General features: G+C 39.4%; 1 protein-coding gene across 3 annotated transcripts in view; it reads left to right on the top strand.

Moving 5' to 3' along the window:
- The window catches only part of lysmd2 (LysM, putative peptidoglycan-binding, domain containing 2), a 98334-nt gene that overhangs the window by 74872 nt on the left and 6458 nt on the right, over positions 1-17004 (top strand). Inside the window, exons 3-4 of one of the 3 annotated variants that reach the window (XR_005941423.1) lie at positions 7022-7323; positions 11971-12255. Coding sequence is in view for 1 of the 3 variants with exons in the window: in XM_041174818.1 (XP_041030752.1) it covers positions 7022-7085 (64 nt within the window). In the remaining 2 variants the exon portion in view is untranslated. Of the gene's footprint in view, positions 1-7021; positions 12256-17004 lie in introns of those variants that run through there. The other 2 variants (XR_005941424.1, XM_041174818.1) reach the window with 2 other exon arrangements.

Here is a 17004-nt window from a genome sequence, read left to right as displayed (position 1 = left end):
AGCAGCAGATAGTGGTGCTAAAATGAGACAAACAGTACTTAAAGAAGCACTTAATCTAGAGTCACTTCAATATACTACTGAGGGAGCAATGTACTATTAAAGGCACCATCTTTCAAATGAGATGTAAACCAGATGCCTGGCTTGTCCTCTGTATATAGTATGGTTTTCATCTTCCCAGTTCTCTGGCAGTCTTTTACACCTTACTGTTGCTCTGCATTCCCCCGGCACTTTGCTTTGATAATTTACATAGGAAAAGAAGAAGGTCATTCTGCCCCTCAAGCCTGTTTTGCTGGTCAGTTAGATAATTCAGTTTTACTCTTTTATGTAGTTTTACTCTTGGTTCTTTTTGCTTGCCCCTTTTCTCTGCTAATCTCTTTTCTTTTCGGTCCTGCCCCTGCTGTATTTTCTTCCTATCTACAGTTAACTGTTTTCCCTGGCTCAATCCATTATCCCTGTTACTGCTGCACCCCTGCTTTCTATGCATTCTCAATTTTGCACCTTCAGTTTGTTTCCTTTGATTCGTTCTAAGTATTGGTTTGAAAATAAATATTTCAGGTGTGCATCTTAATTTGGAATTCATTAGGAGAACACAAGTAGTTCTAATAGGATTCTATACAGTTCCCCGTACAGCTGGATGCATCCTACCCTAAGGATTCCAAGTGGCATCTTCAGAGCAGTTTCGGGAAGATTTGATATGTCTATTATCAAGGTGCTGATGTTCACCCATTTGAGTAAGCAATGGCAGGACGTGACACCTGGCTGATGGATAGCAGCATCTGAAAGGAAGCCTCAGTTTAATCTCTGCCTCAGGAAGGCTGATGAAAGATCCCATCGAATTATTAACCTTTCTTTCTCCTTCAGTGGCTGGCTGATCCATGTAATCCAATCATTTTCTGTTTGATTCTAGACCTCCAGCATTCATGTTTATTTTTCATTATTTTTATCTAAGGCAGATGCTCTTACTTTCTTTTTAGAGAAAAAAAACATTGTGATCAAGCAGCTAAATCCCTCACCCTGAGATCTATAAAGCTGCTTATGGTACAAATGCAACAATTGCTGAGGATTTCTGTCTGCGGAGATGGTGTTTTTTTGTTAAGAAATGATATAAATGTGGGGAAAATTCCTGGTTAAAATAATACCTCAAGCCAAAACTGATGGCACTGTTTGTGGTATTATGTTTCACTGGTTTTCAGTAAGGCAACTTGCTTGCCTTGATCCAATCTCCCCAGTATAATCTGTTTTTTTTTCTTTCACAGGATGTGGGTGTTGCTGGCTAGGCCAGCATTTATTGCCCATCCCTAATTGCCCTTGAGAAAGTGGTGATGAGCCACTTTCTTAAACAGCAGAAATCTGCGTGGTGTAGGCACATCCCACAGTGATGTTAGGAAGGGGGCTCCTAAATTGTGACCATGGGACAGTGAAGGGACGGCATTGTAGTTCCATGTCAGGTTGGTATGTGTGGCTTGGAGGGGAACTTGGAGCTGTTATTGTTCCCATGCATCTGCTGTCCTTGTCATTCTAGATGGTAGAGGTTGTGGGTTTGGAAGATGCTGTCTAAGGAACATTGGTGAGTTGCTGTAGTGCATCTTGTAGATGATGCACATTACTGCCACTGCATCGGTGGTGGAGGGAGTGAATGTTAAAAGTGATGGCCAATCAAACAGGCTGCTTTGCCCTAGATGGTGTCAAGCTCTTGAGTGTTGTTGGAGCTGCACACATCCAAGCATTTGGAGAATATTCCATCACATCTTGACTTGTGCCTTGTAGATAATGGACAGGCTTTGGAGAGTCAGGAGATGAGTTACTCAAAGAAGAATTCCTAGCCCCTGACCTGCTCTTGTAACCACAGTATTTATATGGCTGGTCCAGTTCAGTTTCTGGTCAATGGTAACCCCCAGGATGTTGATAGTGGGGAATTCAGCGATAGTAATGCTATTGAATGTCAAGGGGAAATGGTTAGATTTTCTCGTGTTGGAGATGGTTGCTGCTCGCCACTTGTGTGGCACGAATGTCACATGCTGCCGAAGCATAAATGTTGCCCCAGATCTTGTTGCATATGTCCACAGTTTGCTTCAGTATCTGAGGAGTCATGAATAGTTCTAAACATTGTGCAATCATCTGTGAACATCCCCACTTCTGACCTTAAAGTGGAGGGAAGGTCAATGATGAAGCAGCTGAAGTTGATTGGGCCTAGGACACTATCTTGAGGAACTCCTGGAGCAATGCCCCGGGACTGAGATAATTGACCTGCAACAATAACAACCATCATCTTTTGCACTAGGTATGACTCCAACCAGTGGAATGTTTTCCCCTGATTCCCATTCAGTTGCTTAGTTTTGTTGGGGCTCCTTTATGTCACATTCGGTCAAATGCTGCCTTTACGTCGCAGTCGTTCTCACCTTACCTCTTGAGTTCAGTTGTTTGTCCATGTTTGAGGCTGTAATGAGGTCAGGAGCTGAGTGGCTCTGGTGGAATCCAAACTGAGTGTCAATGAGCAGGTTCTTGCTAAGCAAGTGCCACTTGATAGCACTGTCAGTTAGCCTTTTCATCGCTTTCCTGATGGTCAGGAGTAGGCTGATTGAGTAGTAATTGGCTGGTTTGGATTTGTCCTGCTTTTTGTGGACAGGACATATCTGGGCAATTTTCCACATTGCCAGGTAGATACCAATATAATAGTTGTACTGGAACAGCATGGCTAGAGGCATGGCTAGTTCTAGAGCACATGTCTTCAGTACCATTGCTAGAATATTGGCAGGGCCTGTAGCCTTTGTAGTATCCAGTGCCTTCAGCTGTTTCTTGATATCATTTGGAATGAATCGAATTGGCTGATGACTGGCATCTGTGATGCTGGGAACATCATGAGGGTGGAGAGATGGATCATCCACTCAACACTTCTGGCCAAAGATTGTTGCAAATGCTTCAGCCTTATCTTTTGCACTGATGTGCTGGGCTCCTCCATCATTGAAAATGGGAATATTTGTGGACTCACCTCCTCACAGATGCTGCTAGACCTGCTGAGTTTTTCCAGCATTTTCTGTTTTTGTTCTGGATTTCCAGTATGTGCAGTATTTTACTTTATCCTCCAATTAGTTGTTTAATTATTCTTCACCATTCAAGACTGGATGCGGCAGGACTGCGGAGTTTAGATCTGATCTGTTGATTGTGGGATTTCTTAGTTCTTGTCTGTCGCTTGCTGCTTCTGCTGTTTGGCATACATGCTTGTCCTGTGTTGTAGCTTCACCAGGTTGACACCTCATTTTTAGGTATGCCTGGTGCTGCTCCTGGCATGCCCTCCTGCACTCTTCATTGAACCATACGAACATATGAATTAAGAGCAGGAGTAGGCCATTTGGCCCCTCGAGCTTGCTTCGCCATTCAGTAAGATCATGGCTGATCTGAATGTGGCCTCAACTCCATATTCTGACTACCCCTGATAACCTTTAACTCCCTTGTTAGTGAAGAATCTATCCACCATTGTATGGGGAAGAGAGTTCCAAAGATTCACAACCCTCTTGAGAGAAAATATTTCTTCTCATCTGTCTTAAATGGGAGATCCCATATTCTTAAACTGTGCCTCCTAGTTCTAGTCTTTCCCACATGGGGAAACACCCTTTCAGCATCCATCCCACCAAGTCCCTTCAGGATCTTGTTTCAATAAGATCACACCTCATTCTTCTAAACTCCAATGGATACAGGCCCAGCCTGTCCTACCTTTCCTCATAAAAATCCCCCCCTCAATCCCAGGAACCTTCTCTGAACTGCTTCTAACACATTTGTATCCTTTCTTAAACAAGGAAACCAAAACTGTACATAGTACTCAAGATATGATCTCATCTACACCCTGAACTACAGTGGCAAAATATCCCTACATTCCCCTTGCAATAATCAACAACATTCAATTTGCCTTTCTAATCACTTGCTATACCTGCAAACTAACTTTTGCTGGTTCATGTACCAGGACACCCAGATCCCTGTCTACCTCAGAATTCTGCAATCTCTCTTCATTTAAATAACATGCTGTTTTTCTATTCTTCCTGTCAAAGTGGACAAGTTCACATTTTCCAACATTATACTCCATCTGCCAAATTTTTGCCCACTCACTTAACCTATCTATGTCCCTGTGTAGACTCCCTTTGTCCTCTTGATAACTTACTTTCTTGATGTCATCAGCAAATTTAGCAACAATACACTTGGTCCCTTCACCCAAGTCATTATTATAAATTGTAAATGGTTGAGGCCCCAGCACTGATCCCTGTGGCACTCCACGTGTCACATCTTGCCAAACCGAGAATGACCCATTTAGGCCTACTCTCTGTTTCCTGTTAGTTGACCAATTCTCTACCCATGCTAATATGTTACCCCTGAACCATGAGCTCTTAGTTTGCACAGTAACCTTTTGATGTGGCACCTTGTCAAATGCCTTCTGGAAATCTTAAGTACAGCACATCTGCAGGTTCCCCTTAATCCATGTTCCTTGTTGCTTCTTCAAAGAACTCCAATAAATTAGTCAAACATGATTTCACAAAACCATGTTGACTCTGCTTGATTGCATTGAGATTTTCTAACCTCCTTAATGATAGATTCCAGCAATTTCCCTCAGATTTTAAGCAGATCCGTGTGGTGGATGGGAATTAGAGGGCACTGAATTGATGTTGAGAGATTGGAGCAATTATGGTCCAAAAAGACTCTAGATTTTTCCCTCATTCTGTGTGTATTTCAATTAGAACTTAATTTTTCTAGGTGAAAAACTCTTAATTTGCTCACAAAGTCAAGAGGCAGCAGCAACTATGTCTGTTTGACAGCATTGTAACATTTCAGAATGTAAAGATATTTTTCAGTTCGAAGCCTGCCTCCTCGCCTTGCTCCAGGCTTGTGAAGTGGTGCACCTCAAGATATATATAGCCAATTGCCTCTCTCTAATGGTCCTAATTACCATTACCAAGGATATTTTTCTCACGCATAGTCCCTGCAAATTAAAATTCTCCTATAATGAATAAGGAGGTCTTGTGATGCAATGGGTAGCGCCCCTACCTCTGAGCCAGAAGCTCCAGTTTCATGGCACATTCCGGGACTTGGTCATGGAAGTGTAGTCTTAACGTGGCTAAACAGGTTAACTAATCAAGCTGCAAATCATTCCAACACGCCCCAGGCGGTAAGCTCAGGAGAATCTCCTGATTTGCCATGCGGACTGATGTCCCTGTTATAGCCTCTGGCTTCAGGTTAGCGATCCGTTCTAGGACAAGCGAGCTATGGAAACTGACGTAAGCGTGTGCTTCATCTGCCTCATGCATCGCTGGATGCAGGAAACCTTCTAAGCCTCTAGTGAATCAATTACTATTTAATTCAATAGTGCACAATGTACAAGGAGCCTGAAATCCACTTACAAATATTTGAGATGGTCTAAAGATGGACTTTGTTCGTTGATTGCTATTGATTATTTCCAGCTTAAAGTGTTTAAATACCAGGATTGGCACATTACATATGAGTGAGTTCTTATGGCAACAATGTCTATTTGACAGTGTTGTAACATTTCAGAATGTAAGGATATTTTTCAGCTCATGGAAGCCTGCTTACTTGCCTTGTCCCACGCTTGTGGAGTTGTGGGTGGCCCTCAAGCTGTATATAACCAATTGCCTCTCTCTGTTGGTCCTATGTTGACTATGGCTAATCACCATTACCAAAGGTATTTTGTTCACATAGACCCTGCAAGTTAAAATTCTCCTGTAGTGATCAGGAGGTCTTCTGTGATGGGTAGCATTCCTACCTCATAGCAAAGTGATACAGGAAAACGCTCTTCAGTGTGTTCTGTAAGAATTCTCTAGTTCAATGTGCTAGCCCATGGGAAGGTTTATTAAATTTGATGTGAATATGAATGACCTCTAGTACCTTAATTGGTTTGTAGATTTGGTAGCTCAATCCTCATTCTCTGCTTTATCATGAGTGGTTACTCTTTTACTCATCTTGACCCTCCCAAAATTCCTCCTGCTCTGAGCCTCTGCTTTCAAAAACATGCTAAAGGCACTTCCTTCCAACTGTGTTTTTCTCTCTGCTGTTAAAACCATTTTAATTCACTGTTCTCTTTCCCATTCATTGTTTATCCTTTCTGCAATGTTAAAACCATTACATAAACACAAATCATTGATTAAGATCTAAAGAGGTGGTATCTTTTCACTTTTGAATAATTTGTGATTGCAGTGTCATTTTCATGCCCCTACAAGTAAGATTTTCCATTCTTTACTCGTGCCAGCTTATCAGTAATGCACTGACAGTAGAAAATTCAGTTCCCTCTCCCTCCAGCCTGTGTTCAGTGCCTCCCATGTGACATAATTGGGAACTCAAGGGAGTGGGCAGAGATAACCACTTTTTCTCTGGATATTCTACTCACAATGCTGCCCTAAAAATAGAAATCAAAATAATATAAATCCCTGATCAGCTATTTGTCACTTAGCATGATGTTTTAATTCCACAGCTTCTAAAACTTTTCTGTCAAGTGTTATCATGGCTGATGTTGCAGTTAAGCTCAATTGGTAGTTTTTCCACCTTTGGGCCATAAGGTTGTTGCTCCAAGCTCACAGGGCAGACTTGAATGCATAAGATCAGCTGAGGGAATGCTGCATTGTTGGAGATGCCTTTTTAGATCAGATGTCTGATTCTATGGCACCATTCAAAAAGTAGGGTGTTCTCCCATTAACTGGCCAACATTCCTCCCTCAGGCAAGGTCAACCAAGAACAAATGCTGTGGTCATTCGTCTCGTGTATTGTTTGAAGTGTGTAAAACTTTGCTGCATTTGTCTAAACAGCTGTGGCTGTAATTGAAAAGTCATTTATTGACTATGGGAAATCCTGAGGATTATATTAATTCAAGTTCTTAATTTAGTCTGTTTTTAGAGCTTTCTTTCTAAACATTATGACCTAAATAGATGTTGGAATAGAAATATAGAAATAAAAGGATTGTTTTTAAAAATTAAAAAAAGCTTACAAATCTCTGCAAGGTAATAATCAAGTTCTTTACTTTCAACAGAGCTGGTGATACAGCGTACAAAGATTATCCCTATGCAGGATCCTCCTACCAGAGTCACCACTAAATGCAGAACAGAATCCAGACCTACAGAATGGCTAATGATAACAATGTTGTTCCATATAAGTTGTCGGAGGTGGAGACTTTGGCTTCTGATGCACGAACTGTCACATCTGTAGGTTTCTGGGGGAGGAGGATTTGAATTTCTTTTTGCTTAAATCTATGCGAATGGAATTGTATACCCTGGCACAGCACTGGAATACGGTAAAAGGGAAAGGCAATATTTTACCTTGAACATCTTCAGTGTAAGTGTGAGCTGCTGTTAATTTTGTGTTTCCTTGTGCTTCCTCTACCCCTCTTTTATATTACAATAGCAAAGTTTCTGTTGGTTTGCAGTGTGTGCTTATTTGCTGCAGTCTGGTCCACAGGAATTACTCTTGTTGCTGGATTGAATTTAGGTGTAAAGCAATTTCAAATCTGTAGCCCGTTTTACATCTTGCATGCATTGGCTGTTGTGCTTTCCAATTGTCTGGCACATGAGTGGGTCTGGGCAGAGATAAGTGTAATTGCTCTGAGACTGAGCTCTGCAGAAATTAATTAAATTCTATCTAAATATGACCTTAACTTATGATTTTGTGCAAAATGAGACTGAATGGAGAGTGCATTTAGCTAATTACCTAGAAGTCCTGTTTGCATACTGAGTAGGTTTATACATAATAACTGAGTTGAAGAAGCCATTTGTTCATAATCTCCAAGTTAAAACCAAAGGTAAGACAGAGCATTGCCTTTAGTTCTAAGCAATAGTCTTAATTTCAGATGACGATAGTGGAATCACAGGACTTTATTCTTTTTAAAAAGCAGAATTACATCAATTATATGAAGCAGAACCCAATGTGCTGGTATGAAAGAGACATTAAGCTGCATTTAAGCATTTGTTTTCGAGGTGGTCAATTGCAGAATGTCTAAAAATGGCAAGTACTGTTTCATCAATACAGCTAGCTTACTGCTCTGCTAGGGTATGCTGTGGGCAAAATCATAAAACCAAGTTGCCTTCAGTTAGAGAATTGTGGTCATCTTAAATGTAGAGTTGGCTGGTTGAGTAAATACAATTTGAGTTAAACCCATGGAGCAATATAAAACAGATAGTCTAAACACTGCAGTTGCAAGAGCGATATGATTTCACATTGTCAGTTCACACCATCATTTCAGTATTCAGTGAGTAATGCAACTGTGGGCTGGAATTCTACAAGGTGTTTGCTATTTTTAATCATTCCATTCTGTAAACCTGAATGTGAACTGGTGTGGACTAATCTCAACATCTCCCCAGATAAACAGACTTCCCACTCTGATTCATGAGTAATAGTGTGCTGAGTCTCAGTCTTCCTTTTGTCTCCATGCTCATGTATTGATCTTTACTGCTAAAAATTAGTTTCTTGATCTGATTGTGGAAATAGTCTCCATTGAATGTGGGAGGAAAGAAGAGAGGACAATTTTTTCTTCTTTCCTGTATTAGCGACTTAGCTCTGAGACTATATCACAAAGTTGTGGGCAGAGCTTGGCACTAGGAGAATGCAATTTGTCGCTGCAGAAAAAAAAGAATTGTGCATTGGTCCTATGTTTTAATTAACCAGCTCCTTCAAACACCTGAGCACTAAATCCTAGTGCTGATACATTAATTTTTAAATAAAGCCATTTGGATTGTGCAGCCATAAAACTGAAACTAGCAAGGATGACTAGTTTTGTACATTCTGACTGGATTGAAGAGGCCTATTAAATAGTGAAAGTCACACTGTCGTAAGCACTGCAATATCTGTTTGGAATCTGATTGTACCAGAGTACAGTTGTTTTCCTGGAGGAGATTGTGGCAATATCCACCTAAGCTATCCAGTGAAATTAGCCAAATATTTATGATGGATTACCCAGTGATTCCAGAATGTATATAGTTACACCTTTTATTAGTGATTTTATGACCACAGTTCCCCCTTTAAAAGCTCATCCACATAAGCTTTTATTACCACCTTGTTTTATAATTGATATGATTTCTCTTTGCCTTATTTACAATGTACACCTAGCTAGCACTTGGTTTATAAAATAATTTACTCATGACCATCAAAGAGGAGAATAAAGTCAGTTTTTGCCTGCACCTTCCCAACTGTTGAAATTCTGGGATAGCACAGCTGCATTTACATCACTTGAGCATTCAGACTGGTTGGCTAATGTGGTACAAAGTCAGAGTCAAGGAAGTAAGAACCAGGTCTAAGATATGAGTACCAGACAGGAGGTATCAGTGAATGTGCCAGATTTGCGGGCTTGACCTCAGTTTATTTTGAGTGATTTTCAATGATTATATTTAAGCACTGGTTGCTCAAGTTGGGTTGATTGGATATTAGCATAGGGGTTAATGTTTAACAGTAATCAAATTCTGTAGATTATTCTCCATAACAGTGCAAATTCCCTAACCTGGAACTCGGAACTTTGACCCTGTAGTAGTTCATTTACCTGTGAAATGATGACCAAGTTGACTGAAGAAAATCCAAAAAGTATATTATTTAATCTAATTGTGCTCTTAACTTCTTTCTAACCTATCTGTACCCCCAACCCCCACATTTTGTCCACTTCTATTCTGGAAGTGCTGATTTGTGTTGGGTTGGGTTTTCTTAGGCACTGATAGGACCCCCCATTACCTCATCAGAATGGCTATTCTTAAAATGAGAGCCTCAAAAGCAAGTAGTATCAGGCTTTTCAAATCATAAGACACATTCCAAGCTAGCCATCCCAGCTGAAGTGATAATCTCTTCCTATTTCACCAAATGGTTTGTCTTCTAAATGTATATTGTTTTTCAAATTTTGATTTGGATGCTTCGAACTCCAAACATTGCTTGAAAAGATTGTATGCATAATAGGTATAATTCTCTTATCTGCTGTTCCTGGCTTTATTTTCAGAGAAAAATAGTTACTACAATATGTGCTAATAAAAGGGAGAAACATTTCAGCCTTGGCAGATTTCAAACTAGGCAGCAGCTGCAAGTTGGAGGCACAATAGGAAGTAGATTTAGCATAGGCAATCTGCAGAGGGTGGTTGTCATAAAACTGTGAACAATTGCGTAGATTTGCTAAGGTCCCTTCATACCCAATTTGTTTGCTGTGATTGATTGATTGGTCTCTGAGTGGTGGAGCTGTTTGCTGTGCTCTTATCTGCGTGAGATTTTTAGTCACTGTTGAATGCAGAGTGGGAGGCATCACTCAGCAGTGACAAGGATCTGCCTTGAATGCATTCAGTCAGCTGAGCCTTACTGTGGCAATTTCAGTTCTGAGTATTTGTCTTTGTATTACTTATGGATAAATATAGCAAAATGTTTTGATGGCAGTTCAGATGTTAAAATGGAGAAATTGCAGACATTGAACAAGGGATACCCAGAGTAGATCACGGTGTTTTGCCTTTCATTTATCAAACACTTTATTAAACTATATCTATTTCATTGCTGTCTGCTATAAAAGGGAGGGAATTTACTTTTTCAGGCAAGTTTAAGTATACACTATAGTTACAGAGACTGTGTAAAATACTTGCTGTTAATAGAAAATAGTAATAAAAAGGAAACCCAAAATGCTGGTAATCAAATCAAAACAGATGATATTGAAAATGCACAAGCGGTTTTGGTTATCTGAGTGAAGTTAATATATAAGGTGGGGGCCATTCATCAGTACCAACAAAATATCAAGTACCAATTATATACAAAATTATTTTGAGATTTTTTAGTTATTATATTTCCATGTGGTAACATTGCACATCAATCCTATTATTTGCCGTATGTTTTTCTACTTGATTTTCAGATATTTAAACATGTGACCTTTTTTTGCCAGGTGCTTTCAGAGTAATTTGGTGCACAATTGTGATGAATCTTATTTTACTTTACCAATTTTTTTTTAATAAAGCTGTTGTTGAGGATATTTCAGCAAGAGAATTAAAGAGTTGCATTTGAAATTATGTTAGTTAAATTGCTGGACAACATCTCTTGCTGTTGAAAATTTTAAGTCTTATTTAAAATGTCATTTTAACCAATTATTTTATCTGAGAATCTCTGGCAACAAATCTTGTCTTTTGATGATTCTTAATGGTATAGTGCCACAAAACTGTAAAATTGCTGATAGTTATTTTAAACTTAGGCTCAAGGGCACATCATTGATACAATCATATTTCAATAAATTAAAGAATTCACACTAGTTTGAGCACAATATCTGAAAGTATCAGGTCCTTAAGCTTATTAAAAAGGAATAACAAAACGCTCCTCCGTTGGAGTCCTGAGTTGACTTGGATTCTTAAATTTTATTTTCCCTAAGCCTCATTCTCTTTCTCTCTCTCTCTCTCCACCCTCCTCCTCCTCCTCACTTCACCCCTGACACCCACAAAATAAATGGATAGATTTTCCATCTGCTGCCCTGGTATGAAGCTGACATTGCATTTTGACAATTTGAGAAAGAAATTGCTTGACTTTCGTTCCATGTTTCAATTGTTCTACGACTCCAGCATCAACGACCAAGCAGCAAGTTGCAAATCTACCCCGCCGTCTCTCTTTAGGGTATGAGTTGAACAGATTTTAATGGGTTGAATCACTTCTGAAAGGAAACACAGCATGTGCACATGTTTAACTATAGTCCCACCCTTGTTTAGTTTTGTATTTTGATTATCACAAAAAAATCATACAGAGGGGACTGAATATAAACCTGGTGATTAGTAAAAATATGTTTGAGCATCTAAAAATCTGACACTGTTGCAAAACTGGGTTAAGCATTGTGATGGTTATCACATTTGTTTGAGTTCTAATTTTTGGGAGGTTGGATAAGAAAGAAACCCATTATGCCTTTGATTTGTGTGAAAATGTTGTGCTTTTAAAGCTAGGTTAATTTGTATTTATTTTTCTTGCCTTCTCTTGCTATTCATAAATTTGGCGAAGGTTATTTTGCTTTCTCATCCATATTGAGCATATATGATGTGGAAGAATACAGTTACAGATGATGATTCTGAACATGTGGAGATCTGTGACTTCATTCGGAGATCTGTGACTTCATTCTGAAGAGTCAAGTGGAATAACTGATGCAGTGAACTTTTAGCGCATGAATTGTGTTGCAATGTTGTGGCCTTAGATTTTGTTTTTAAACGTACTGGCAATGAAGACTTGTTCTCTGGTTAAGATTTCATTTGACAAATCTGCAATAAATGGATTTTGTTACAACTTCAATCTGAAGTGTTGTGTTTCTTATATTTTTCAGTGTGAAGAATTGAATATTTATTGTTACTTTGCCTCTTGTAACACTTGCCATTTTGCTCAGTTGAGCTTCATACCTACAAAGATCTTTGAGAGTTAGGGAAAGGTGCATTATATGTAAGTGACGTACGAAGTGCTGTGCACCTGTTTACAAAAAGGAAAATACGTAGCCCACTGTCAGTTCATTTCAGAAAATATACGTATAATCTTTAGGAAAAATATGAATCAGAAGGGTTGATTTTTTAAAAAATCTTTTGAGAAAACTACATTGGTCATTACTAAAATTACATGAATAATTGTGTGTGCCCTTTTGTGTAAAAGAAATATGAATGCATATTAAAAATCAGTTTGACTATCTTTAACTTGTTGGAATATTGGAATTAAGTTCTAAACTCCCTTTTTTAAGAATGCAGTTCAACTAGCATGAAAATTCTGAATTTAGATATTAACAAGGAGGAGGTGGCTAAGGATAGATGCTTGAGTCAGAACTGAAAGCTTGAGGAAAGGCAATCATTGACTACGACTGAACAAATAAAATGGAACCAGACGCGGGAAGTCCCACTCATTTGGATAAGAGCCACAGAATTACTTATCTGAAGATGCTTTTACCACTTTTTAAAAGTATTCAACTGAAGTGTTCCATTTAATACTGCTTTCAAAAAATGAGCACTTTTTTTTAGGTTAGGTGCAGGGAATTGTATTGATTTTACTTGAGACTCTGACTTAGGAAAATTCTGAAGCCAACAATGTGATGACATTCATCCATGAGCAATGATAATGAACCTGAGTGCTATTTTAACTTTCATCATGCTCACTCCCAATGTCATGTTGGGATCAATAAGACAAATGCAAAGAAGTTCTGCCAATGTCGTCATGTTTAAAGAGAAAGGGTGAGGATAATGTTTTTTTTAAAAAAAAAAGTATTGATGGTGGCATTTGTAATGTGGAGAAAGTAATGTTCATTCACACAGCTTTGTCTCTTGAATCTATACCTATCTCTCCTGTGATACCATGTTTAAATTCCTCCAATCAGGTTTTCTTGACATAGGAATGACATCCCATGTGACTGTAACCTGAGGAAACTATCCCACCTTGTCCTTCTTGACCTGTCTGCAGCTTTTGACACGGTTGCCAATAGAATCCTCCATCAAAGTCTTTCCTCCATCGTCCAGCTGGGTGATAATTCCCTCACCAGCTTCCATTTTATCTATCCAGTTTTTGCCAGACCATCTTTCCTCACGCTTTCGTGGTCTGACCCAAACATCTATCCTTCATCTTCTCCTATTTTTCATCTATATGCTGCCCCTTGGCAACATCATTGAAGACAGGTTCCACATGTATGTAATGATAGCCAGCTCTACTTCACCACCACCCTCAACCCTTCCTGTGTCTGTAATTGACCACACTGTTTGTCTGACATTTAGTACTGGATAAGCAGAAATTTCCTCTAACTATTCACCACAAGCTCTAGCCACTGACTCAATTCTTCTTCTTGGCAACTATTTATGGCTGAACCAGACTGTTCTCAACCTTGGTGTTGCATCTGACCCTTCCAGTCCCAGACTCGCTTCATCACTAAGATTGCCTACTTCTAATACTGAGACATCAGTCGACTGCCCATGCCTCAACTTACCTGCTGAAACTCTCAGTAATATCTTTGTTACTTCTAGACTTGACTATACCAATGCTGTTCTGGCTGGCCTTCCATCTTCCACCCTACATAAACTTAAGCACATCCAAAACTCTGTATCCTTACTAGGACCAAGTCCTGTAACCCCTCACTCCTGTTCTCACCGACTTCCATTGTATCCTGGTACTGCAACGCCTGAATTCCAAAATTCTGCATATTTATTTTCAAGTCCCTCCATGGCCTCGCCCTTCCCTATTTCAATTACCTCCAACCCTACAACTGTCCAAGAACTCTGCTCCAATTCTGTCCACTTGTGCACCTCTGATTTTAATTGTTCTATTATTGGGAGCCTTGCCTTCAGCGCTTAGGCCCTGAGCTCTGGGATTTTATCCCTAAATGTCCCTATCTCTCCTCCTCTAAGATTCTCCTCAAAACCTACCTCTTTGACCAAACTTTTGATCACCTGTTTTAATATCTTCTTACATGGCTTAGTGTCCAATTCTCTTTGCTAATGTTCCTATGAAGTGCTTTTGGGGCTTTTTATATATTGAAGGTGCTATATAAATGCAAGTTGTTGTTTACTCCATCTGTTGTTCCTGATTTAAATCTCAAATTTTAGACTCAACACCAATTCCTTATTGGGACATGTTTCTCAGCAAATATTTTTTTTGCTCAACAAGGGAGTTGAAGGTTATGAGGGGCAGGCAGGAAAGTGGAGTTAAGGCCACAATCAGATTAGCCATGATCTTAATGAATGCAGAACAGGCTCGAGGGCTGAATGGCCTACTCCTGCTCCTAATTCTTGCATTCAAAGTTCTGCTTCTGTAGGTGATGTATTTTGCTCATCTCAGTTGGACAAAATGCAGTTTGTTTTTGTGGTGATTTTCTAATCAAAATAGGAACATCTTATATAAAAGCAAGATACTGTGGATGCTGGGAACCTGAAATAAAAACAAAATGCTGGAAAAACTCAGCAGGTCTGGCAGCATCTGTGGTGAGAGAAACAGAGTTAATGTTTCGAGTCTGTATGACTCATTGTGATGGATTTTATACTGTTTGAGGGGGTGGAGCAAATTAGAAGGTCAGGGATAGGTGGGAGCTAAGGACAAAATTGGCAAAGGGAGTGTTGATGGTAATGACAAAGATTAAAGAAGGTGCTGATAGTGTCATAAAGGTAAGATGGCAGAATGTGTTAATAGCAGAACAGTGCTCTGTGAAAGCATAAGATAAAAACAAGTGACAGATGGCTCTATGGGAGGGGCTGGGAGAATTGGGGAAAAGGATAATAAAAAATTTTAATGAATAAAGTAAATTTTTTTTAAAAATTGTATTTAAAAAGGGGGTAATGATGGAGGAGAGAGTTCGTGGTCTGAAGTTGTTGAACTCAATGTTAAGTTTGGAAGGCTGTGAAGTGCCTAATCAGAAAATGAGGTGCTGTTCCTCTAGTTTGTGTTGGGCTTCACTGGAGCATTGCAACAGGCTGAAGATGGACATGGGGCATGAGAGCAGGGTGGTGTGTTGAAATGGCAAGCGACAGGAAGGTCTGGGTCATGTTTGCGGACTGAGTGAAGGTGTTCCGTAAAGCGGTCACCCAGTTTACGTTTAGTCTCTCCAGCATAGAGGAGACTGAAAAACATTTCTTAATGTTTTTCCAATACAGCCTCATTCACTCCATTGTAAGCTCAGTACTTAGAGGAAATTTCCGCTTCTCCAGTTAATTTTATTGAGGGAGAAATAATACTACAGGTTCTGGTGTGAAACAAATAACTTTTTAAATTAAATGTGTTGTGACTTCAAATAAATGTAATAATCCTACCGGTCCCTCCCTTTAACCTCTATCTCAACCACTGCTCCTACAACTAATACCTGAAGGATGTGATAAGCTTTTTAAATGGCCAATCCACCTTATATTTTTTGGATAACTTGTTAACCTGCTTTAAAGAAAAGTCTAATTGTGAATGCAGTTCCTTTTACAAATTTTTCTTTAAAACAGGATTTGCATGGAGCTAAGCACTTTTAGCTTGCTCCTGGGTTCTCTTTAAAATATCAAATTTTGTCAAACTGAAGAGTAATCCCTTTTTTAATGCATGTTGTCCTCTGAGAGATGATAATGATAGGGGTGTAGAACACTTCCCATTTTGAATATTCATTGCATCAGACAGTCCCTGGCCAGATCTAACATAGTCAGACGCAAATAAAATCTCCCTCCGCATTGCAGTGACAATGTGCTTTGGTGTCAACTTTCACAAGAACATTTCTAATTGTAGGTATATTGTTAATTTCTCACCAGGTCATCTTTTAGACTTACCTGAGTACACCTACCATTTAGGACTGAATTGAAGATAACTTTGTGCTTGTGAACTTGTGCCCACTTAGAACTGGACCGAGATAAGTCAGACTCATTTCGTTTGTAGCCTTCACAATCCATTAAAACAGGAGGCTGGATAAAGATGTCTCCATTCAAGATTCTCCAAAGAATTGCTTCAGTTTTCTTGTTTTGTACTGTTGTGTTATGTAATTGTACTAAATTGACAATTATGAAAAGAAATCTAAATGATTCATGACTTGGGGGCCCCACCCCTACCCCAGACTTGTATGACTTGGGGAACGAACCTGTTTTTCAAATGGATAGGGAAGATCACAAACGCAAGAATAGACCCTTCAGGCCTGCTCCATCATTTGTTATGATCATGGTTGACTGTGGCCTCAACTCCACTTTCCTTCTGCCCCACATTACCCTTGACTCCTTTGTTGATCAAAAGTCTATATAACTCAGCCTTGAATATATTCAATGACCCAGTCTCCACTGCTTTCTGGGGAAGAAAATTCCACAAGACTAATTACCTTCAGAGAAAAAAAAAAGTTCTCCTTATCTCAGTCTTAAATGGGAAGATCCTATTTTTTTAAACTGTGTCCCCTAGTTGTGGACTCCCCACAAGATGAAACATTCTCCCAGCATCAACCCTGTCAAGTACCCTCAGAATCTTACATGTTTCAATAAGATCACCTCTCATTCATCTTAACTCCAAAGGGTATAAGCCCAATCTGTTCAACCTTTCTTCATAAGATAAGCCCTTCATCCTAGGAATCAG

Source organism: Carcharodon carcharias, chromosome 26 (assembly GCF_017639515.1).
Source record: "Carcharodon carcharias isolate sCarCar2 chromosome 26, sCarCar2.pri, whole genome shotgun sequence".
NCBI classification, from domain to species: domain Eukaryota; kingdom Metazoa; phylum Chordata; class Chondrichthyes; order Lamniformes; family Lamnidae; genus Carcharodon; species Carcharodon carcharias.
The sequence above is the reverse complement of the archived record's forward strand: the minus strand, read 5'-3'. Positions and strand labels throughout refer to the sequence as shown.